General features: G+C 51.4%; 1 protein-coding gene and 2 long non-coding RNA genes across 6 annotated transcripts in view; all 3 read right to left on the bottom strand.

Moving 5' to 3' along the window:
• The window catches only part of Trak1 (trafficking kinesin protein 1), a 108,988-nt gene extending 101,571 nt beyond the window's left edge, over positions 1 to 7,417 (bottom strand). For 2 of the 4 annotated variants that reach the window (XM_059268920.1, XM_059268922.1), the window contains exon 1: positions 4,424 to 4,647. In XM_059268920.1, coding sequence (XP_059124903.1) covers positions 4,424 to 4,511 — 88 coding nt within the window. In that variant the 5' untranslated portion in view covers positions 4,512 to 4,647. Of the gene's footprint in view, positions 1 to 4,423; positions 4,650 to 7,200 lie in introns of those variants that run through there. The other 2 variants (XM_059268926.1, XM_059268927.1) reach the window with 2 other exon arrangements.
• A 1,944-nt stretch (positions 7,418 to 9,361) lies between these two features.
• LOC131915549 (uncharacterized) lies at positions 9,362 to 10,204 on the bottom strand. The gene is made up of 2 exons (XR_009380358.1): positions 10,084 to 10,204; positions 9,362 to 9,612 (listed from the first exon to the last, which is right to left on the bottom strand). It is a non-coding gene; the product is annotated as an uncharacterized LOC131915549 (long non-coding RNA).
• A 2,497-nt stretch (positions 10,205 to 12,701) lies between these two features.
• On the bottom strand, positions 12,702 to 23,441 carry LOC131915548 (uncharacterized). The gene is made up of 2 exons (XR_009380357.1): positions 23,266 to 23,441; positions 12,702 to 12,890 (listed from the first exon to the last, which is right to left on the bottom strand). It is a non-coding gene; the product is annotated as an uncharacterized LOC131915548 (long non-coding RNA).
• Between the last annotated feature and the right edge of the window lie 1,804 nt (positions 23,442 to 25,245).

Here is a 25,245-nt window from a genome sequence, read left to right as displayed (position 1 = left end):
GAAGCACATTAAGTGAGCACTGACTGCACACTAAGCCTTCCTGCTCTGTACCTTATGTGTGAGCTCACTTAGTCCCTTCAGCAGTACAACAAATAAATGGGAAAGAAAGAAAGAAAGGAAGAAAGAAAGAAAGAAAGAAAGAAAGAAAGAAAGAAAGAAAGGAAGGAAGGAAGGAAGGAAGGAAGAAAGAAAGAAAGAAAGAAAGAAAGAAAGAAAGAAAGAAAGAAAGGAAGGAAGAAAGAAAGAAAGAAAGAAAGAAAGAAAGAAAGAAAGAAAGGAAAGAAAGAAAGGGATTTCCTCACCAAACTGAAGGAGCCCACTGTGTGAGCTACAGTCAGAACTGATAACACAAACAATGGAGAAAATACAACATCTCTGTCAAAGTCCATCAAACTCAAGTCTGACTCCAAGCAACCCCACTCGGACATCAGGGACATCGGCTGGGTGGAAGCAAGGTCTCCCCAGCCCTAGAGACCGGATCTGCGAAACTGGGAGTACCCACAGGCCTCTGGAGGGAACTAATGATATCAGTGTTGGCTGTGAAGCCAGCTTGCTCATGGGGAAAGGTCTCCAACACAGATGGCAGCGAGTGGAAAAGGCAACAAGGTGTGTACGCCGAGTTTCCTGAGGAGAGGGGGCTCCAGCAGGGGTTCCCAACCTTCCTAATCCTGAGACTTCAACGCAGTTCCTCATGCTGTGGTGACCCCCAACCATAAAATTGTTTTTGTTGCTACTTCGTAATTTTGCTACTGTTATGAATCATAATGTAAACATTTTTGGAGACAGAGGTTTGCCAAAGGGGCTGTGACCGAGGTTGAGACCCTCTCGGGTGGAGGGTGGCATATGTGCTGTGGTGGAACTCACTCCCAGGTGTATTCTTTCCCTGATATTCCATCACTGTTTATGTGAGGCACCAAGGGTGAGCTGCGGAACGTGGGACTGGCTACCGTGGAAACAGTGGGTCTACGTCTTTGCAAAGACAGGAGAGAACGCTGTAAGACGCTCCCAACTCCAAGCAGGCGGGACTACAGCCTGGTGAACCACTGTCCTCCTTCTTGTTATCCAGGACAGAGAACATCCCAGGGGCTTTCAGTGACCAGGGAAGGTATCCTGGGACGCTCTGGGGCTCCGTCTGCTGCACATGAGTCACCATGTATCCTGACTTTCTTCCCGCTGGTCTCAGTGCAGAAAGCTTGGACAGCAGATAAAGACAGCAGAGCTCGAGGCAGACGACCCACATTAAAGCCTGGCTTCACCAGGGGTCTGTGCGGCTTCAGTTATGCTCTCTGTGCTTCGGTTCCCTCATCTGTATGTGAAGAGGATGTAAGACATACTTTCAAAGGTTGTCAGGCGGCGTGGCTGACGGAGGCGTGGCTGACGGCGGCGTGGCTGACGGCGGCGTGGCTGACGGCGGCGTGGCTGACGGCGGCGTGGCTGACGGCGGCGTGGCTGACGGCGGCGTGGCTGACGGCGGCGTGGCTGACGGCGGCGTGGCTGACGGCGGCGTGGCTGACGGCGGCGTGGCTGACTGACGGCGGCAGGCTTCTGAGAAGGCCCCTGGTCACCTTGGCCTGCCTGTGTGACTCTATCACCAGCTACACGGCACCACTGCTGGCCCAGGAGTCACTGGGATAGGAAGGCGACCCCGTGTCTTCTGAGGCTCCAACACAGAAACAGAGTGTCTGCCTGGTCTTGTTCTGGACTCCTCACTCCTGTGACATGGTACAGGACCTCCCCTCCCTCTACCCCAGGCACAGGCCCCCAACAGCACATCCCTGCGGAGTAGGAAGGACCAGGTGCCAGGGCTCAAGTCCAGGCCTGATCTCAGGTTAATTTTCCTCCGTTATAACTCATTGCTTGCTTGCCTCCCCACAGGGCTTGAGGTGGGTGAAGGTTGTAACAGATGGCATGCTAATGAGAGCCACTGACTACATTAAAAGCCTGTTTCCAGGTAGGACACCAGTTGGGAGGAAGATAAAACTATAACAAGTACTTGAGAATTACAGCCCAAGTTACAGGTCAAGAATCTGATTTTTGGGTCACCTAGAGGGCTCAGAGCACAAAGGGGTCTGCTGCAAGCCTGACAGCCTGAGTTCAGTCCCTGGGACCCACACAGGGGCAGACGAGAACTGATTCCCACAGCTGACCTCTGACAACGCATGTGCTCATACCCATACATACAGATATATAAAAATGTAATTTTTTTAAAATCTCTTTTATATTAAAAACCCTGTAGTAAGTGTCTTGTCCATCATCCCAGGGACAGAACAAGAAGCAGTGGCCCTGAACAGGAGTGTTCTGTTTTTGCAAAGATCAGGCTTGTGCTCCAGAATCAGCACAAGACTCACAGAAGGATCTCTGTCATCTGTTCAGTGTGTAGAACCGGACCGCTGTTAGGTCAGGCGATCCACGGAGGGAAAGGACAGTATTGGTTCCAAATTTACGACTTCAGGAAATCCTAGGCATTCCCCCAGATTCTAGGCTGCGGCTTCTCATTGCGTTCACGAGAGACATCCCATTGTCCATTCCTTCCTCATTCATTCATGGTCAAGTAAGTATCTCTTAGATGTGATTTTTCAAAGGGAAGCATTAAAATTAAACTTCTGGAATTACTAAATAATACCTAAGCTAAATCAATGAACTGTGCAGGAAGGCACAATATTTTATTTGAGCGAGTCTGAGGGAGGTAAGATGCCATGTTTGGTGGGTTAAGTTAGTGATAAGGGACAAGCTCCTGCATCTGCTTCGAGGTAGGAGGGCTGGATTTTTGGCTGGTTTGTTTTAATGAGTTCATGTGTATACATGCATGTATGCACATGTTCCCATGATGGCCAGAAGTCATCAGCCTGTGCCGTTCTCAATTGGTCTCCATCCTGGCTTTTGAGACAGGGCTTCTCGTTGGCCTGGAGGTCATGGATTCATTTAAGACGAGCAGCCAGCAAGCCCCAGGGGTGCTCCTGTCTCTGCCTCCCCAGTGCTGAGAAGTGTCACCAACACACCTGGCCTTTACACGTGGGTTTAGGGATCGAACTCACGCCCTCGTGCTCGTTCGTGTGGTGAGCACTCTCCTGACTAAGCCGTCTCCCAGCCCAAGCGTGGGCTCCTTCAGGCAGGACAAATGCCTGCAGCTTCCTGTCCCCCTGTCCCTGAGAAGTTCTTGCTTGTTTTCAGAGGTTTACAGCCGCTCACACACGCCCATGCTCACCTCTGGGCTTTGAGCAGAACCATTTCTCACTGAGAAACCCCAGAAATTAATAGAAACTCCAGCAAGAAGCTGGTCCTGAGCATTTATGGCCGAGTGTACTAGCATGATCAGCAAGGCTGTAGGTTTAAAAGTTCATCAGGCTGAAGATGATTTAAACACCTACAAACCTGAAATTGTTGGTAAGGGACAAGAAGAGGTCACACTTCCCTGAACCTCGGTGGGGTTTGGAGTGCAGACAGGAACTAGATGGGTCATCCCACTGTCAGACTTGAGTCTATCCACTCAGAGGAAGTGAAAAGCCCGCAGCAAGCAACAAGCCAGAGCAGGCCAGCATAAAGCTCTGTCAGGGTGTGGGGACCACAATCACAGGGTCCAGCTTTGGGCAGAGAAGACAGGAGAATGTGGGGGCAGGAGGGAGGAATGCTGAGTAGTTCTGTTCTTCACATTCAAAAAATCCCTTGCTGTCCTAGGACACCAGCCTGGGCTCTAAGAAACTAGGATAAAGACTGTTTAGATGCAGAGGCTGAGGCAGGGTAACGTCAATTCAAGGCCTGCTTGAGCTAGCTACAGAGTGAGTTCAAGGTCAGCCTGAGAGTGTTAGTGAGACTCAGTCAGAAAATAAAAATGATTAAAAATGGAAGGGTGGGCTAGGGATGGAGCTCCGTGGTGGGGCACTTTCTAGAATGCATGATCCTCAGGACTGAAAAAAAGAGGAAGAAGCCAGGGTGCTGGTGCACACCTTTAATCCTGGTATTCAGGAGGCAGGTGGATCTCCATTGAGTTTGAGGCCAGCCTGGTCTACAGAGAGAGTTCCAGGACAGCCAGGGCTACACAGAGAAACCCTGACTCAAAAGGAAAAAAAAAAAAAAAAAAAAAAAAAGAGGAAGAGAAGGAGGTAGTGGAGGAGGAGGAAAAGGAAGAGGAAGGGCAGCAGATTCGGCACAGATCTGGGAACAGGCGCTTTAGAGACGGACCTTACCCCGGCCAGCAAAGAACAGGCCGGCATCTTGCACCTGGCTCAGTAAAGGGGGTGTGGAAATAAGTAGCTTCCGGCGCCCCTCCACGCCACCTGACCACCATTTAACCTGGTGATCCCTCAAGCCACCAGCAACTGACCAACAGCTCAGAAAAAGGTGAAACCAAGTCCCTCTGCTCTTTCCTCCCTCTGGCCACACCACAAAGCAAATTTATAGCGGACGCTCCCATAAACACACTTACCACATGAGTCTGTCCCAGCCAGTTCGTGGCAGAGTCCTGGCACAGGCTGGGCCCTGGAGGGCTGCCTGAGCTGAAAGGCCAATGCCATGGGCAGACTCAAACTCCAGAGGGGACTTGGAGAAAGAGCGGTCCTCCATGCAAGCCTGGCCACAGCTCTGCCCCTTCCTCAGCAGTTTTCTGAGTTTGCTTGTTGGGGCAGAGCCGGAGAACCTGCACTGCCCAGGACGCACAGTGCGTTACGTAACCCCAAACAGAAAAGGCGCACCCACAACACGACACCTCTCTAGGGTGGGGTGAATGGGGGAGCAGGGAGAGAAGGCTTTGTGATGGGCGGCTAGTTTTGCCTAAAATGTAGAGTAGAACAGAAAGCCACTGTTCTTCTCGGGACTCCCTGGGAAGTGAGGGTGGAGGCACCATGCCAGGCAGTGTCCCGGGGCTGTGCTTGGCAAAGCCCTCAGAATCTGCAAAGTGCTCTCAGGCATATTCAAGGTCTCCCAGAGAATGCGTTTGCATTTTATGTCTTTGTTGCCCTGACCACTTGATAGGACTTTCATTTGGCAGGAGGGACGGCAGAGGCCGAATGCCCGGCTCCTCAAATGTACCAGTGCCTGAATTGGCACTGCTGTGTATGGGGCCACTGTCGGGTATCATGGGCATGAACCGTGGCTCTCAGGGGTCCCCTGGGACTTGCTACAGGCATCCCAACAAAAGACCTCAGGTTTCCACATCCTACGGGCGGGAAGCTCCTGAATCTCTCTCTACCGTTTCTTTGCCCTCAGCTGTCACGCTTTGAGAAAGTGAAACTGGTTGGACAGGCTGAAGTTCCCAGGATTTCACTGGTGGAGTCGGCGCTAGAATCCCAGCTCTGGTGGTTGGGAGTGTCCTGATCTCCATCTTTTCTCCTCCAAAGCACGGAGTGGGTGGTCCTCGATGCCCTCCCATGTGCCCTGTACCAACTGTGCAGCCAAGTCCTTCCTGCTCCTGTCTCCCCAGTCAGCTTACTTCCCTGAGTATTAGAGAACATGGACTCCAGAGCACTTCCAGATGCCACTTCCCCACTCAGGACTCATTCAGGGCTCACCTGAATGACACCATTCACAATTTCCTCTCATTTAGGCCTGAGACCCAGACAACCATTCCCAACTCAGGGCTCAGAGCTGGACAACATTCGCCACTATGCTCACGACAGGAGGCCCCACAAGGAAGTCCATGCCCCAGAGTGGAGAACATATGAAGGAGATGGACCAAAGAGGCCAAGGGGAATCCTATTTGAGGCCTTTAGAGACAAGGTAAGGAACCTCCAAAAACTTGATGGCGTTAAACACGCCCCCCTTCTCTCTCAAGGGTTAGCTCTCACAGCAACTGGAGTAAGCCAGCTGGCTGCCCTGTGGAGACAAGAATATGGGCCTGTGGGTCCCACTGGGATTCTCCCAAGGAGTTCCCAGCATGCTTCTGCACTGAGGAGAAAGACAGATCCTGTCACATGGTGGGGTGTTTCTGGCGAGTGAGAGAGGAATTAGGGGCACGGGGGGGGGGGGGGGGGGGGGGGGGGGGGCCGCGGCGCGGGATTGGTGCCACACCAGAAGGAGCAGGGAGAGGAGTGCAGCCCAGGACAGGGTGAAGCACACGGGCACAGCTAGAAACCACAGCTGTCTCTATGCCCTCAGGAGCCAGGCAACTCCTAACACACAACTGATAACCTAGAACAAAGAGAATCTACTGGAAGCCAGTGTGCACAAGCAAAGTGTCCTGGGACATCATTTGAAAATGGGGGAGGGGAGCAAAAAGCAAAACAAGACAAATGAGAACCAGGGCAGACTTCTCAGGGGACAGTGTCACGTGCTGCTGTGTGCACAGCACCCCACACCACGTCCACTCAGCCGTGTCCTGGTGCTAGTGCCAAGACCTGTCTCACGATTCCCTGGGGATAGAGCTTGAGTATAAAGTGCCCACACTACAGACGTCCTCAGTGGGCTTGTGGCTACTTCTCCCTACTCCTGGGACCCTGGAAAATACCATAGTGAGAACCACTGTTGAAAATGAGTGAGTACCAAGGCACACACGGTGGTGGAGTTCTTCCTGTATCCAGCAATGGCACCACATGTGGCTTCCATTACACACATGCAAGTCTGGAGGAACAGAACCTGAGAGGGAAAAGTAAGGGACTGAACTACACCGAACACCCATGATGGGTTGTGTGTGCTGTTTGGGGCCCAGGCTACTGTCCTCAGTCTCTGTGACACTTCTGGGACATGGCAACCCAAGCCACAGAATGACATTCTGGCCAAGTAGCTTCTGAATGGAAGGTCCTTGACCTCAGGTTCTTATGCACTGTGGTAACTGCAACCTCCCTGTGATGTTCATACCGTCACCTTGACAGCTCTGGATGTGTCTGCCATGGGGTGGGTTTCTCCACTGGGTTAACTCAGGTGGGAAACCAATGCTAAACAAGGGCCGTTATCCCATGGGCTGGGGCCCTGGACTGAATAAAAAGGAGAAAGTGATGGACTGAGCGCCAGCGTTCATCTCTCTCCTTACCAACTGCGGACGCAAAATGACCAGTTCTGAGCTAAGCTTTCCCTACCGTTGTGGACTGCTCCCTCAAAACTGTGAGCCAGCACAAGCCCTTCCTCCCCCAGGTGCTTTCGGCAGTTATTCTATTATAGCAACAAAGACTCGCTAATACATCCCAGACCCGCTCCTGGGGCTGCATCCCTTTCCAGGCGTGATGACTGAAGCCCCCTCTCCCTCCCCAGCAGAAAAAAAGGCCAGCATACCAGTGATGGTGCAGGCATCCCGGTACCCTCTGTAGCTGGGAGCATCTTCCACAGCCTCGCTCACATAGTACTCTTCAGGGATGCCCGGGCTGCAGGCTAGGACTGCATGGCTGCAAGCCTCAGAGATGGATGCAGAGCTGGCCGAGGTGTCGTCGTGCAGGGCTGTGGCGTCCAGCTTGGCAGGTTTCAAGGGGAGGTGCCCACTGCCATCCGGGGGAGCCCCCGCTGCCGTAGTCAGGGGCAGTCAGGCAGATGGCCCCCGGGTGGTTCAGTGTACCAGTATGGTTAGCTCACAGGGAATCTGCAGAACAATCCAGAGAGAAGGGTACCATTACATGAGGTCTGTGAATACATCCAGACAAGATCTTTAAAATCAAGGCAGATGTGATTAGCACTGCAGAAATGGTTCACCAGCTAACCAGGCCTCAGTCCAGACCAGCATGGATTCAACCCTGAATTCAGCTGTGGGCGGTATTAAACAAACAAACCGACCTCAGCTAGCAGCACGAGGCTGTCCTGAAAGGGAGATGCCAGGCCAGGCCAGGTCATGGTGGGAAGAGCACTGAGTGTACATTCTGAGAAAGACGCACACTGCTGTGAGACGCCATGTGATGCGGTTATCTTACATCCGCTACATATGACATGATGATTCTTTAAACTTCTAAACACAACTGCACGAAGAACTCTAAGTCTGGCGGTCACCTTAAGCTACAGTGAGAAATGAGTGGACTCCTTTGAGAACTTGGTAAGTCCAGACCTTTTTAAAAAAAAAACAAAAAACAAAAACTGCCTGGGGCCCATTCACAGGCTCCTGGCCAAGAACAATGGGTTAAGGCCCTTGGAAAGACAACGCCGGGCCAGGTCTCCAGGGTCCACTGCAGCAACATCAGCCTCATTCGACAATTCAGACTACCGCTGGACTCTGACTAGGGTCAAGGCCAAGTACAGGAAAAGGGCCAGCGTAGGACACAGCTGCCCAAGGTTCCTCTCTGTTTCAAGAGCAACCCTGCATGGGCACCTCTCAGGACGTGCTGGCCCCGAGAAGTTAGACTTCTATTCAGTAAGGGTCCCTCACCTCCCCACCCACCTCCACACGTTACAGGTGTACATACATGCTCAAATACACACATGGCAAAAATGGGAGTGTGATGAATGAGGTCGACAAAACCTACTTTAGTGTCTGGAGAGATGGCTCAGGGGATCAAGTGCCTGCTTGCCCTCCAAGGACCTGAGCTCAAATCCCCGAACTCGTGTAAAGGTCAGGCACAGCAGTCCGTGTGTGTGTAATCCCAGCATTTTCAGTGAGATGGTCGGGGGAAGAGGCTCACATGCCAGGCAGTCTAGTGTGCAGAGCAGAGAGCAACGAGCAAGGCGGGAGGCAGAGACGGACATCCAAGGCTGCCCTTTAACCTCCACCCCTGTGCGTGGCACACACACCTGCACAAGCATACATATACACAAAAGTTCAAAAGGGGTAGATATGCAGCTTAAGAGTGTGTACTGCTCTTCCCAACACCCATGCTGGGCAGGTCGCAACCTCCTGTAACTCCAGCTCCAGGGGGTCTGGCATGGCTTCCACAGGTACTGCACGCACACAGTGCACATGAACTCACACAGGTGCACACACGTAGGTAGGATTTAAATGGACAAACAGTACAAACTGGGAAGAGATACTTCTACACACAGTGAGGAGACAGCAGCAGGAGGGAGAAGCCTGGAACTCAGGTGCTTCTGCGGGATGACGCGTGAGCCCCAACTGGCCCATCACACCTGGTCAGCCATGCTCAGTGTTAGGACAGAATTCTCTGGGGGAGGCTAGTGTAGGTGCTGCCCTGGCTGTCCTGAGCAGGAGGTGGCTTCCCCTGGGCCAGCTGTGGCCTGACTCTGGGTCGGAACACGGAGCGTAGTCAGAGACCATCTAACAAGTGGCACACGTCTGTGTATGTTTTCACACAAGTGGGAAAAAGGCTGAGCACCAGACTTGGAACCTTTGTTAACTTGAAGTGATCTACAAACAGGTTAAAAGGCACACTGATGAGTTCCAGAAAAAACCAAACCAAACAAAAAACAAACAAAGCCAAAAAAAAAAAAAAAAAAAAAAAATCCAAAAAACATGAAGGCAGATACTAAAAGGAACAAAATACAGAAAAGCACACTGGCATTTCACAATTTTTTAAGAGTTATTTATTTTCAAGTGTTCCAGCTGCACGTCTCTCTGCACCACATTTGTGCCTGAGGAAGCCAGAGGAAGGCATCAGATCCTCTGGAATGGCCATGTGAGTGCTGAGAATCAAACCTGGGTCCTCTGGAAGAGCAGCCAGTGTTCTTAATGAGCTTCCCTCATTCACTCGGTGACCTACGTGATTCCCCCATCCAGTTTCTGGCTTCAATGAAGTCCCAGCAGGAGGATTCCTAAGGAGACCCAGGGATGGTGGGGAACCTCACTTAGAACAGTCAAGCTCGGCCAGGCGGTGGTGGTGGTGGTGGTGGTGGTGGCGGCGGCGGTGGCGCACGCCTTTAATCCCAGCACTCGGGAGGCAGAGGCAGGCGGATCTCTGTGAGTTCGAGGCCAGCCTGGTCTACAGAGTGAGTTCCAAGAGAGGCTCCAAAGCTACAGAGAAACCTTCTGGGGGGGAGGGGGAATTGTCAAGTTCCAGGTTCAATGAGAAACCTGTCTCCAAAAAAAAAAAAAAAAAAGGTGGAGGTGGAAAGCAACTAGCTGGCATCTGACATCACCTTCTGGCTTCCACACGTACACATATGGAACATGTTCACACATGCGCACAGGAAGCCTCTGGCACCGTCTGTGGAGACCAGCAGAGGAAGGAGCTAAGCTTCCAGGCTGAATCTCAGCAATTGCTGAGCCCAGCACCTTTGCCACACCTGAGACTGTGAAGCAGATGGCACAGCTGTGACCAAGGCGCATCAACCCTGCGCTCGGAATATAGCAAGCTCACAAGTCAGTCACCATCCTCCAAATTACTCAGACTGCCTAAGAGAAGTGAGCCTTGATGTCCCTAAAATTACATTTCAAACAGCGCTCTGTGACAGCACACAGCCATACAACTGTGTCACTACCAGGGGGCATCGGAGTGCTGGCCCCTCCGGAAGCTCTAACTGCCCACCACCACTACCTCCCTGTGTGGCCAGCTCTTCTCAGCTGGATGTAGTTACCAACCCCACTCAGAGGTAAGGAAAGAATGCTCAGAGATTCAATAACTTTCTTAGGCCGTGGAGCCAGCAGAGGGGACCAGTGTGAAGCTGGTTCGTGGCCCTCAGCTGAGCGCCGGGATCCCATCTTCCCCTCACTCAGACAGGCTCAAGAGCAGCTCCTGATGGCTCTGGCCCCAGCAAAGCCTGGCACACACAGAGCCAGGGCCTTCTTCCAGAGAGAGGAAACAAGCAGGGCTTTAGAGAGGTCTGCCCGGGGGTGAAGACAACACAGTGTGGGCTGTGTGGTTGACTCAGCAGCCTGGGGAGTCCAGGGAAGGTGGGGGAGAGGTGGGACCCCTGTCAGCAGGAGTGAGAAGTTCTGCGACCTGGCCATTTTGTCAGCAAAGGGTGCCAGAAAGATAAGAATGGGAGTGGGGGCGGGCCAAGGGTACACAGCAGGAGGAGGAGTGTACCCCAGGGGGAGGACTGTACCCCAGGGGAGGAGTGTACCCCAGGGGAGGAGTGTACCCCAGGGGGAGGAGTGTACCCCAGGGGAGGACTTACCCCAGGGGGAGGACTGTACCCCAGGGGAGGACTGTACCCTAGGGGAGGACTTACCCCAGGGGGAGGACTTTACCCCAGGGGGAGGACTGTACCCCAGGGGAGGAGTGTACCCCAGGGGAGGAGTGTACCCCGGGGGAGGACTGTACACCGGGGGAGGACTGTACCCCAGGGGAGGACTGTACCCCAGGAGGAGGACTGTACCCCAGGAGGAGGACTGTACCCCAGGAGGAGGACTGTACCCCAGGGGAGGACTGTACCCCAGGGGGAGGAGTGTACCCCAGGGGGCTGAGGGTGCAACAGAATAAATGCCCCTGCCTTTTCCAGAATGGTACATGAAGCTTGACCTCTGAGAAACCTCTTCTGGTGACTGGCTGTGGAGGTTTGAATAGGTGTGGCCTCCATAGACTCATGTGTTTGAATGCTTGGCCCATAGGGAGTGGCACTATCAGGAGGTGTGGCCTTGTTGGAGGAAGTGTGCCTCTGTGGGGGCAGGCTTTGAGGTCTCATATGCTCAAGCTGCACCCAGTGTGGCCCAGTTGACTTCCTGATGCCTGTGGATCAAGATGTAGACCTCTCAGCTCCTTCTCCAGCACCATGTCTGCCCGCATGTCACTATGCTGCCATGATGATAATGGACTAAACTCTAAAACTGTAATCCAGCCTCCAATAGATACTTTCCCTTAGAAGAGGTGCTGTGGTCATGGTGTCTCTTCACAGCAATAGAAGCCCTAAGACCTAGCCAGCATCTATTTCCTGTGTTTTGTGGTTTTAAGTGCATTACCCTCTTAACTTTCACTGGGGTCAAGTCTCCCCTGCAGCTCTGGGTGTCTGAGAGGTCTCTTCTACAGTGTGGGGGGGGCATCACCTTACTTGTCAAGCAGCAGGCATAAACAGGGGGCAGTCCTGGAGAATGCCTTCAGGCAACTGGAAGCAGCCCAGCCACACTGAGCATGTTTTCAACACCTGTTTCTATATTAGGAACAAGCTCCCAGGAAGGCCAGCCAGTCTGCAGGCTACGCTGGAGGGCAGGCATTCGAAGACCTGCTCACCACCAGGGCCAGCTCACCCAAGAAGATGAGGCAGAATTGAGACAGGGGATAAAAAGGGGACACAGGAAGGGGGAAAGCCCCTCACCCTGGGAATCTAGGTCGTCCTTCCTGCTGCCCGGGGCAGGAAACTTCAGCACAGCCTATGGATAAGGCCAAAATTTCCAGAAATAACAGATGTCCCCCTAAAGACACCTCAGACGGGGATTTTAAAAGAACAAGCTGAGGCCAGGCAGTGGTGGCACATGCCTTTAATCCCAGCACTCAGGAAGCCAAGCCAAGTGGATCTCTATAAACTCGAGGCCAGCCTGGTCTACAGAGTGAGATCCAGGACAGGCACCAAAACTACACAGAGAAACCCTGTCTCGAAAAACCAAAAACAACAACAACAACAAAAGAACAAGCTGTGCTGATTTGGGCCATGGCTTGTTTGTGACCTGGAGCTTAACTGCGCTTGCATTCCTCGGTCACCCTCAAATCTAAACAGTGTGCTCCCCCAAACTGCCTTCCAGTTTCATTTACAGCCAGAGATTCTTTAAGAGAAGGAAGTAAGCAGCTCATGGAGGTTTTACTTAATTCTCAAATGGCTTCATCTTTAAATCTCTTTGTAAATTGAATCCTTTGAGCAATATAAACACACACACAAACACACCCAGAAACATATACATATAAACATACATGAAAAGCTTCAATGCTCCGGGAGTGAGTAACGCCACCTATGAAATAAGTCAGATCTGGTCAAATTAATAAATCCAGGTTTAATCTGAGCAGAGCAAAGCACCTCCCAGGTGGTTCTCGGGAAGGCAGGCGAGAGAGCAGGAGAGCACACAGCAGGAATGGCGGCCAGGTCTTAAGTAGCCTGTAGGCGTGGTCTTGAGCAGCCCCAGGGCAGTGCTGACTCTTGGAGGGCTTTCTTAGGGGCAGGGTCTGGGGAGAGAGGTAAGGCTTCCATTTAATCATCCCAGGCTCCTTGGGTATATGGCACCAGCAGGGCTTCCACCTAAACACTACACACACATTCACACATAGACACATACAAACACACAAACACACACACACACACACATAACCACTGTAAAGATACCTAGGTATGGCTTTCTCGGGAAGCCCACACCTATGTCATTCTCATATATATATGTATGTTATATATAATCATTTATATCTATAAAATCTTTTTCCTAAGTGCACCTCTCTGGTCTCTCTCTCTTTCCATCTCATCCATCTTGTTCCCGTTTCCCCTTGGAACACATGCTCTCCCTTTCGTCTACTTAATAAACTTAAAAAAACAAATCTCTACTCACTCACTTGCTTCACTCTCACTCATCCTAAAGCTCCCTTCTGCTAAGAGCCAGGGCCCTGGTTTACCTCAGCAGAGGCCCCTGAGGAAGGGGACTCTTCAGGCCACCAGCAGCAACGCTGGCTGTGTCTCCCTGCGGCACCTAACTAGGGGACTGCCTCCTTCCTCGCCCAGGGCAATCCTTCCTCTTGCCACTAGAGCGACTGCTGCTGTCACCTGTTTCAGATGGTAGCAAGGCTGACTATTCTAAAGTGTAGGCAGCCCCGGCACGCCTGGAATTGGAAGATGAGCTACTGCCTGGAATGTGTGGTCGTGTTTAACGCTCCTGACCTACCAAGTGGCATTAACATCTGCCTTCTGCAGGAGAATCTGGGCTCAGGAGGCCAAATAACCTGCCAAGAAGTTGAGCCTTGCTTTGAATGGATCCAAGTATGATACTGCTCTGACCGAGTGGTGCTGTTCTTCAAGGAGAGTCAGGCACACCATGTGGCCCCTAACAACCAACCATTCTGCTTCCTCTGCCCTGGATCTATGAAACGACACTCCTGCCAGAGCAGAATCAAAGGAGCTCCATGAAGACCCATGGGACCACACCTGTCCAGTCAGCTGGGAGGTGGGGCTCCAGCACATAATTGGTGGACAGCTGGTGGGCAGCCATTCGGGAGCTGGGGCCTCCCATAATTGCCCATGTTATCACTCTCTTACCTTCTGTGACCTTCCTGGCACTCCCGTGAGTCCAGTCTGGCTCCTTAAATAGCTGGACAAGTGGCTAGTGGAATTGGCACCTCAACACTGAATGGCAGAACAGAAGCCACAGCTGAGTCACAGGTTTGCAGCCAGGTGGGGTAAAGAGCATGATGGCCAAAAGGCACCAACTGACAGGACACTCACGCTACTCAGGACCCACTACTGAGCCACAGCCCAGCTACAGGCAGGGTGCTAATCATCCTGTTCACAAGGTGATTTTAAGTTAGCTTTTGGTAGAAGCATCCTCATATGAGAGGGTGTGTGGAAAGACTTGGCCAAGTCAGGGGTCTGTTCATAGTTCACCTTGCATTTGTGACCACCCACAAATGACAAAGATGTGAGGAACCCACATCAGACAACTCCCTCTGAAAGCCAAAGCAGCTGGCAGGTGCCATGGCGCAGGCCTGTAACCCCAGCCTTGAGAAGCTGAGACAGGAGGATGAGCTGGGTCTAGCTTGTGTCACACACAAAGCAAAAGTCTATCTAAAGAGGGAGCCGGTGATCTAGCTTAGTAGGTGGAGGACTTGCCTACCACTGGTTGTGTCCATCCATCCATCCCCCCACCACACACACACACACACACACACACACACACACACACACACACACACACGCAGGGAGGGGAGAGACAGAGGAAGAGAGACAAGAGGAGAAGAGAAGGTTGAAGCCTCACTGTGGGCACCAAGGCACAGGAACAGATGACAGACGGTTTCAATGACAGCTCTTGGGGTTTTTAGGACTGTGGTGAGAGTCTCTGAGCCCCTCCAAAGAACAGAGTGAGACAGCTGAGGTCAAACGAATACCGTTACAAGTTCTGCCAGGAGGACTTCAGGACAGCCTTGCACTTGGACAGACAGCCATATATAGCAGTTGTCTTGAGTGCCTGCTCCCCTCCCCCACAGATGTACACACATGAAATCAATGTCACTTTTTGGTTCTTTGAGATACAGTCTTAATCCATAGCTCAGGCTGGCCTGGAATTCATAATCCCCCTGCCTCAGCCTCCCAAGTGCTGAGAGGATAGGCCTGCACCACCACACCGGGCTATTTTGTGTGTGTGTGTCTCTCGCTGTACCTGGAGCTTGCCATTGCTGCCAGACTGGCCGGCCTGCAGGGATCCAACTGTCTGCACACCCCTGCACTGGCACTACAGGTACCTGCCACCAGGGCTGGCTCTCACATGAGCTCTGGGGACCTGACTCGGGGCCTTAGGACAGCCAGTGAGCACTTGACCTACCGGCCTTCCCAGTTATTAACCTCAGTGCAGCTATTGCTGCTATGTATTTCCTTTATTTTTTATTGAGACAGGGTTTCACTCTGTAGTTCTGACTGTCTTGGACCTTGCTCTGTAGACCAGGCTGGCCTCAAACTCACAGAGATCCACCTGCCTCTGCCTCAGAGTACTGGGATTAAAGGTGTGCGCCGCCACCTCCTGGCTGCAATTATTTGGAAATTATGCATGTGTGTGTGCATGAGCATTTGAGTGTATGTGTGTGGGTACACATGTGTGCATACACGTGGAGGTCACCCTGAGAAACACCAGGCACCTCCTTGACATGTATCTCATTCACTGTCCTGGGGCTCATCCACTAGGCCAGCCCCCAGCCCTGGGACCTCCCTGTCTCCTCCTCCGAGGGTTGGGATTGTATCCCATGGCACCACAGCCAGCATTTCCACATGGTTTCTGGTGATCCAACTCATGTCTGCATGGCGTGCACTTTGCTGAGTCACCTCCCCCACCCTCAGTGCCATTGAAAGCCTTGCCTTCCTCTAGCTCTGGAGAGTCTACGGCCCCTGATAATAAAGCAGTCAGCATCACTTAACGAAAAGTTCCCATAACTCAAGCACAATGAAGGAAATGACTGTGGCCTGGTTTGACCCCCGGCCCCAGCTCTCCTTTCTAACCCTCCTGGAGCACAGAAGCAATTTCCTCAACATGCACAGACGCAGGCCTGCTAAGTACAGACGGACAGCTCCATTGATCCATCAAGGTTTCATGAATGAGAGCTGCTGTCACGTGACCAAACCCCCATGTCCAAAAATAATTCTGTTGCCGCTGAGAGGACAGAGAAGCCCAGCTTTGTGTCTGTCTCCTAGAATAAGGGAGAAAATGAGAACAGACCCAGAACAGCTCAGCCTTACGTAACAGCCCCATCTCTCTTTTAGCTGCAGCAGCAGATTTTTTAAAGCACCATAAATAGCTCCCTCTCCTGCAGGAGGCCGTCCAGCCCCAGGGCCTGGGGCAGCCTGCCTCTCCTCTTTCTTCTGCAGTGGAACCTTCACAAGCCTTCCAGCACAGAGTAAGGCAAGCTCACCTGGCCCAGGACAGACACGTCACTGACAGACCCCTACAAGCTGGGCAGGAGATTCAAACCTTGGCTATTCACTTCGAGAGGCAGCACTCCCAGGCTGGCACAGGCAGCGGGACAACCCCGAGGGCCCCGCGGAGGGGCTTCTCCTGCACACCCGCCAATAGGGAGGCTCTGAAGGGTCAGCAGTGGCCCCTGGATATCTGATCTTGCCAATCAAGGGGCACAAGGCCAGCCTGGCAGGCAGCAGGAGGGAAGCTGTAAAAGGCCCAGCACCGTGATAATGTGTCAGGGCCTACTGCAAGCCAGGCACAGAAAGCCACAACCTAAACCCTTCACATCCCAGGATCAGAGGAGGAATCTCCAAGGCTGGCCAGAGCTGGGAGGAAGATGGCGGGAGTGATGACCTGAGACACCAGACTGGAAAGCTCTTGCCTTGAAAAGTTTTGCCTGAGAAGGGCCCAAGGACATCGGCGGGGAGTACTGCAACCCACCTTGTAGGTATCATTGCTTGGAATGGACAGAGAATCCCCGGAGAGGATGCAGGTCAAGATCTATGAAAGGTTGGCATCTGGGGAGGGGTCACACCTGCCCTCCTAGTACAGGCCTGAATTAGTCATCAACCTCACCCAACCAGGAACAATGGCTGCTGAGCCTCAAATCCCAGGACGAAAGGATTACAGGAACTCCACAGGGACATGAGATGAAGCGGGGAGAGGACCGGAGAAGATCTGTCTACGACGCAGCCTTTAATGTACTCACAACTCTCAAAAAAAAAAAAAAAAAAAAAAAAAAACCTCAAGAGGGCCCACCAACAAAGAGGGCATACTGGAGCATGCATCATGTCATGACTGGGTTCTGCCAGGTGGGGGCACTGCCAACCCTAAAATCATAGCAGCTGGAGGATGGCATGCCCATTCTTTTCCCAGTGACTGCTGGGGAACAGACCGGAAGTCATTTGCCCACAGTCCTAAGAAACTAGATGGCAGAAGGGCTCAGCTGGGGCTTGCTGGGAAGCGAAGACCCGAGTTTAGTCTCTTGAACCTACACAGTGGAAGGATAGAACAGATTCTTCCAAGTTGTCCTGAGTGTTCCATATGAGTACTATACACACACACACACACACACACACACGCACACGCACACGCACACGCAAACTCACGTACACATTGACAAAGTTCCCCATCCCCTGCTTACTATGTACAGATTTGAATTTTTTAGAACATGCTGGGACAACAAAAAGAACAGCCATGCATTGAAAACAGCTTTCTCAAGTTCGTACAGTGACTCAAGACAAGTGCATTCAAAGGAATTATGATCTTGTCACACCAAAAAAAAAAGTTAAAAGTACACTGTAGTGGTATTTGCTCGGCCCATGACCTTGGGCTAAAGGGCCCGGAGGAGGCGCTTGTAGTGACCTCTTAAAAGGAGAGGGAGGCCGGGCGGTGGTGGCGCACGCCTTTAATCCCAGCACTCGGGAGGCAGAGCCAGGTGGATCTCTGTGAGTTCGAGGCCAGCCCGGGCTACCAAGTGAGTTCCAGGAAAAGGCGCAAAGCTACACAGAGAAACCCTGTCTCGAAAAACCAAAAAAAAAAAAAAAGGAGAGGGAGAAGGGTCACATGCCCCTTCTCCCTGCTCCTGCCTTCAAGGGGAATTCGCTCCCAGTCAGATCGGAGGGCAACTTCAGCTGTCTACTCTGTTCTGTATTAATGAGTGTATTTCCTCAATTTACCTTAATAAATTTCCCTAATACTTCTTAAACAGACTCCTGTGGAGTTACCACTTTAGTACACAATATAAAACTTTGTTAAGGCAAATTCAGTGGTAGAAAAATATATAGGCTGGCAAGAGGGCTCAGCCAGTACAGATGCAGGCTGCCAAACCTGGTGGCTCATCAGTTGAGAGCACTGACTGCTCTTCCAGAGGACCCAAGTTCCATTCCCAGCACCCACATGGTGGCCCACAACCATCTCTAACTCCAGTCCCAGGGGGTCTGATGTCCCACTCTGGTCTCCAAGGTCACCAGATGCACACATGATACGCAGACATACATGTAAACAAAACACTCACATACATAAAATAAATAAATCTCACAGATTTGAAAAGTAATTCCACAGCTAGTTGTTTTCTAAGAAAGACAGAACCCTGTGCCAAGACCTAACTTTCTCTTGGCCTGTATGCGCATTTAAAACAGAAAAACACAGTATCTGCTGCAGATTTCAATGAAAGAAGGCACAGTGCATGACTCAACTTGTCCCTCTCATCCATGTGCCACTTAGGTCATCAAGCAAAGATGCTGAACATGGCTGGGTATGAAAACGCAGCTCACGGCGCCCCAGCACAGGACGGACGGACGCTCCAGCACAGGACAGACGCCCCAGCACAGGGCAGATGCCCCAGCACAGGACGGACGGACGGACGCTCCAGCACAGGACAGATGCCCCAGCACAGGGCGGACGCCCCAGCACAGGACGGATGCCCCAGCACAGGACGGACGCCCCAGCACAGGACGGACGCCCCAGCACAGGACACCCCGTGTCTAAGTTAGAAGGAGATGACAAGCTTCTCCACGGGGACCTGTCACATCAGTGTGGCTCTCAACCTCATCCGAGAAGCTTCTGTTTGCAGCAGACAGTGGTTAACCTGGCGAGACACAGCTACCCAGAGAATAAGAGATCTCGGTGTGCTCAGCCCAAAGAGAACACACATAGTGCACGCCCCCTCCCCTGAGGTTCAGGGATCACTGCAGCAGAGGGGCTGGAAGAGTGCAATGGTCAAAGGCAGTGATGACTGCAAGTGAATACCTGGTTACAGCAGGCAGGTGTGCATGAACTCACAGCAGCTGCAACAGCATGCACAAAACGTGTGCACGTCAAGCCAGACAACACCCCAGCATGGAGAGGGGAGCTGGGCACAGAATCCCACCCCTAGCCATGGAGCTGTTGGCAACTGTTAGCTGCTGGGAGGAGGAGAGACAGTTCTCTCTTGCGTAGCCCCTGGTGCATGCAGTGGAGACCACACGTCTCAGTTGGTTGGGCAGGAGAAAGTAATCTTGAAGGTTTAAAAAGAACACAAAGTTGGTGGGGTGGGCTAGGAAGGGGCGATGGATCTGGGAAGAGGTGGGGGAGGGGTGAATAAGATCACAGAGGTTGTATGACATTCTCAAAGAACTTTTAATAAGTAAGATCTAGAACGCACAGCTCATGTATCTGCCAGCAGAATTGCATCCCCACCATCCCCACCCACAGAGCCCCACCCAGCAGCCCTCTGTGACCCCTCCTTATTAGGTCCTTGGTCAGCTTCCAACACCACAATCTGGCCCTCACCTCTCATGGCTGAGTCACCTTACACATCTACCCCACCCACACCTTTCCAACAGCCTGGATGTGAGCAAGGCTCCTCACCACACGCACAAGACCACACATGCATTTCCCAAGGCGCCTCCACTCACTACTGAGCACTATGACGCCCCCAGGAAAACCTAGGAACCCTGCAACCTTTGCTCCTCCCAAAAGAGTGAAGGGCAATAATGGTACAAAACAGTAGGGGATGCTACAAGGAATAAATGAGGTAAGTATACAGTAGGTGTTCCATAAATGACAGCTCTGTGGTTACCCCCACAAAGGAGAGGCTAGCCTGAGGGAAAAACAGATCATGGTATTTCAAAGGTATTTTCCTACAATCAGGGAATACACAGACTTCAGAGCTTGACACTAGATGGCTAAGAGTGGGTTTTAAAAGACTCACTTCTGCCTGTTTAGGTCACCATTGGGCCCTCCGTGCCTGGAACACAGTAAAACTCAATGTGCTGGGCATTCAGTGATTCACCCTTTATGCCTGCCCCTACCGAAGAAAAGCCACCCAGCCTCCCCGTCCTTACCACGGTGTGACAGGTCAATTATAATCCCAGCAATCAATGGTGCACACACTGTCACTATGTCATCGGTCACAGCAGGAAATGTCTGAGGGGCTTTCTGAGTGACAGGCTTGAATGACATCAGGCAAGAGCCATCAGTCAACTCCTGACATGAATCCACACAATTTAGGGCTTGAAAACAGGGGAGGGAGGGAGGGCTTCCCACACAGGTACCCAAAAGGACCGTGAGTTTGTTTTAAAACTCATATTCCATTTGCATGTTGGTCCTCAACGTGCCCAAACTACAGTGAAATCCCAGCCTGGTGTTTTCCAAAACAGACTTCGCAGCCATGGAAACACAAGTTGTCCTCCGTTATGACTTCAGTGTCGGATACGGTGAGAGGGAGCAACCCAGTGTGGCTACACCACCTACCCACAGAGAGCATATACTTCCAGTAAAATATGCCTCACCATTCAGCACACAGACCCCTTACCTCACTGATTTTATAGGCAAAGCACCGCCCAAAGATTCCCTGTGAGTGCTTCCTGCATGGGTACCCTGCGGGGAGGGGGAGTCATCCTCCTGATCTATTGGCTCTAAATGGACCCCAGGGGAGCCAGCGGATCTTCCAAGAACCAAAGGAACGGATTCTGGACTTGATCCAATCTGATGGCAAAGGAGGAAGGTTCTCGAGGACTCCCATCAAAGGTGTCTGGGAGGAATGTGAGCCAGCGGCTTAGGGTTTAAAGCCCCTTTCCGCAAATAATCTAAAGCAGACCTTGGGACGACTCCGAAGTGGTGGACACCAGGGAATGCTCAGCAGAAGCCCAGAGCCTCTGCACAGAAACACCCAGGAAGCAGAGGCCATGGCCAGAGCTTCCAGGAGCTAAGGAGGAACAGCGCGCTCGGGCTCAGCCTCTGTCCCCAGCCGGCCCTTCCCACTGAAAGAAGCAGCTGCACACAGGGAAGAGGTGAAAACTGCGGGGACCGCACAGAGAACATGCCCAGCACTGGAAAAACTGCACTCAGTGGCTCACACCAGCTCTAGGGAGGTGGGGGCAGGAAGATCAGGAGTTCAAAGTCATCCTCAGCTAAAGAGTGAGCACCTGGGCCACATGAGACCATGTCTCAAAAACTAAAAACTAAACAAATAAAAAGCAAAGAAGGAGAAGAAGCAAAAGTAACTGCCCACAGACACAATCGCAGGCCTGGAGTCGCGGAAAGAGAACTAGACAGCTAGATCTGTGGCAAAGACCCCGCTACTGCAAGTCCCTAAACCCGCATCCTTGCATTCATAAATAATAGCCAGGTAGAAGATAGGAAAGAAAATAAAATTCCACACATTACTGCCAAGCAAGACCCTCAGAAGCAGAATGAGATATGATAAAATAAAATATTCTTAACCTCAGACCATACTATTCGCTATGTCATAGATTAAAAGAGCACAATACTGAAAAACCACTGAAGATCCTTTTCGAAGAACCTGTTTAAGGGCTGAAGAGATGGCCCAGAGGTTAAGAGCACTTACTGCTCTAGCAGAGGGCCCAGGTTCGATTCCCAGCACCCACAGGGCAATTCATATACACCTGTAATTCCAGTTCCAGGAGATCTGAGGCCCTCTTCTGGCCTCTGTGGGTACTGTACACTATGGTATACCCACATACAGCAGCCAAAACATTCCCACACATAAAATAAATCAATCTAAAAATCACTTGCTGGGGACTTTGTCCTATTTTTCCCTCTGATCATTTCAACTGATTATGCAAAAGTCCCTGGGAGCTGTTGCTATGTTCATAATGAAGGTATGAAAAGATGGCTGCTGGGGCCAGAGAGAGGGTTCAGCATGCAAAGGTGCTTGCTGCCAAGCCTGAGGACCTGAGTTTGATCCCCGGGAGCCACATGGTGGAAGGAGAGAACTGACTCCTGCAAGTCCTCTGTCCTCTGTGCAAGAAAAATAAAACCGCTAACATGTAAGCAACAAAGAACTAACAACTGAGTGGCGTCGGGGCCGAGGAACCGAGAGGGTGTGAAGTCACCTCTGGGGACCTTTTGCTACACTTTGGACTTTGAACCACATTAATGTTTTATATAACCTCAAAATTAAAATGTCACCCTGAAACCACAAACAGCAGGAGACCAACTTAATCATCAAGTAGTGATGATTACCAGCCCAGACTCTCGTACACCTGATATCATGTGAATCCTCACTAGGAGGGTTTTTACAGGAAATAAGCTTCGAAGAATAATCCTGAGCTTGGTAGAGGCAAGGAGCCAATGCTGAACTCATGGGCAAACTCTGTGAATATACTTACTGTTCAGACAGCACACACATATGCACACTATCTAAATGTACATATTATACATACATTTACAAGCTGGGTGTGTATATACAATGTAAATGTATTCTTTATAAACAGTCGGATTTTTCTTTTTTCTACTTTTTTCAGCAGGGGGCATTAGTTGGAGGGAGGGGTAGGAGATGTGTTGTGGGAGGAGTAAGCAAATACCTAAAAAATGAAGAAGCCGGGTGTGGTGGCGCACGACTTTAATCCCACCGCTCGGAGGCAGAGGCAGGCGGATCTCTGTGAGTTCAAGGCCAGCCTGGTCTACAAAGTGAGTTCCAGAACAGCCTGGGCTGTTACACAGAGAAACCCTGTCTCGAAAAACAAAACAAAAATAAATAAATAAAATTTTTAAAAAATTAAAAATGCATAATAAAAAAATTCTGACACCAGGAAGGGGCAGCAGGGTTGATCCCAGGAGGCTGGTCACCTCTTAAAGGCACAACTCCTACTTTATAACCACCCCCAAGGCGTCAGGGCCTCTAATCCACTGTTAAAAAGACCTTAGCCTTTACCAGGTAGGCAAATAACCCGCCATGGAAATGCTGGAAATGCCCAGAGACAAAACCCGCAGAGAGATGCTCAGTGAGTTACAGGAAAGCTCTGACACGAGAAAGCCCAGGGGTCAGAAATGCTCAGAGCAAACAGGGCTATGGGAAGACGCAGCCTTTAAGTTCTCCTCTGTCACCTCCACATCTCCAAACAGGATCAAATACAGAAACACACAGGCACTTAACCCTTGAGACACACCTTAGTGTTATCCTAATGCATCTTAGACCATTTTCAGAAAAGCCTTTCATTTCCAGGAAGTCTAGTGTGAACACTGCAGCCTTGCTTTTTTAGGAAGTGTTCCCCAAGCTGCCGGAGCGCTTGCCAGGTCGTGTTTCCTGGGATGAGCTCATCATCAGGCAATGCTCCTCTGTGCCTATGGGTCTGGAATCAGAACTCAGCTCTTCAGACTCCAGTTAGGAACATTCTAGAGCCCTCACCTGGGCAACCCAGCAAGTCCAAACATCTGCTTCATGAGCTCGTCTGTGAGAAGATCCACATTTCTGCCACCTAACACTCCCTGCCCCTCCAGAGGGCACACTGGACCTTCCTGAGGCCCTGGGACCCCAAAACCTGGCTGCTAGAAACGGTGGTCTGCTGCTTCCCAAAGCCCTTTGGAAGGCAGACGCTCAGGTGCGCAGCAGGTCTGGTCAGCCACTGACAGGCACAGCAGTGGGCATGAGTGTGTCCCCGTAAGCTTCAGGTACAACAGAGGGTGGGACGGATCTGGGCCAAGGGTCAATTTGCTGAGCCCTGGTCACTGGAGAACCCTGCCTCAAGTATAACTTTACTACTCACCACCAGTGTGGCCTTGGTTGATTGGATGAGTTTCTTAATTATAAAATGTATCTTCCAGCTCTAAAAACCAGGGAAGTTGGGCACAGTGGTGCACACCTGGAGTCTCAGCACCTGGGGTACTGAGGCAGGAGGATCTGAGTTTGAGGCCAGCCTGGCTGACACACTCACTCTGTCAATCAAGGAACAACGTCAGCCATCTCCCAAGGTGGTTACAAGTGTTGCGAGTCCGGAGGTCAAAGTCCATTGCACACCCCCTTGTAGCACACCCCTGTCTCCAGCTGCAGAGTTTGAAGGACACATGTCCGGGACAAGGGGCGAGGGACAAGGGACTTCCAGGCACTGCTTTCCCGTAAAGCAAACCCTTCATTAAAAAATTATATTTTGCAGCAGACTGGGCAGTATTTGTTAAAGACCTGGAATTGGACTGTGCTTTCTCAACTGCAAAATACCTTATTTAAAGCTGCATGGTGCTGTATTTTAACAATGGCAGGAAGGAGTCACACCATACAACAGGGCCCATGTAGGAGGTTTATTGAGGGGAAAGGGGGAAAGAAGGTGTCAGGGACTGGTCCCTGGGAACGAGGAAGGGGAAAAAAAGGAGATGGGAGGTGGGTAAGGACCATCTTTTATAAGGAAACGTAGTAGATAAGTACAGGAAGTGCTCTTAGCGGCTGCAGCTGAGGTATATCCTGTCAGGACCCTAAGGGCAGCCAGCACAGATGCCTAAATGCTAACACATGGACAACACGGACACAACCCATGTTTCACAACTAACTAGGGTACATGGTTGGTGACACCATCATAAACAAGCCTGAGAGGGCCATTCCTCAAAGGTCAAGTGTCCTCCGAGGTACAGCAGTGTCACATAATATACGTGAACAAAGAACCATGCCAAATATACAACTAGACTTTTTGTTGTTCTAACGGGCGAGCAGAAACTTTACTTTCCCTCAAGTTGGTTCTGGTAGAAAAAAAAATCGTATTCTGTGCGTGTGTGTGTGTGTGTGTGTGTGTGTGTGTGTGTGTGTGTATGCACATGGGTGTGTGTTCCTGTGAATGCACGGTGTGGGTGTACATGTGGAGGCCAGAGGTCGACATCAGATGCCTTTTTCCATGCTCTCCACCTTGTTTTTTGAGACAAGGTCTCTCTCACTGGGATCTGGGCTTACTGGCTGGCTGGCCAGCAACTCCAGGGATTATGAGTCTCCACCCCCACCCCCACTCCCCCACCCCACCCCGGTGCTGGGATTATGAGTGTGTGCATCACTGTGCTCGGCCTTTTCTGTGGTGCTGGGAAAGGACCCAAGTGCTCATATTTGAGCAGCAAGCACTTTATAGACTGAGCCACCTTACCTCAAATATTAAGTCAATCTATCCTCAGCC

This window comes from Peromyscus eremicus, chromosome 7, assembly GCF_949786415.1.
Source record: "Peromyscus eremicus chromosome 7, PerEre_H2_v1, whole genome shotgun sequence".
NCBI classification, from domain to species: Eukaryota; Metazoa; Chordata; class Mammalia; order Rodentia; family Cricetidae; genus Peromyscus; species Peromyscus eremicus.
This window is presented reverse-complemented; position numbering and strand designations above follow the sequence as displayed.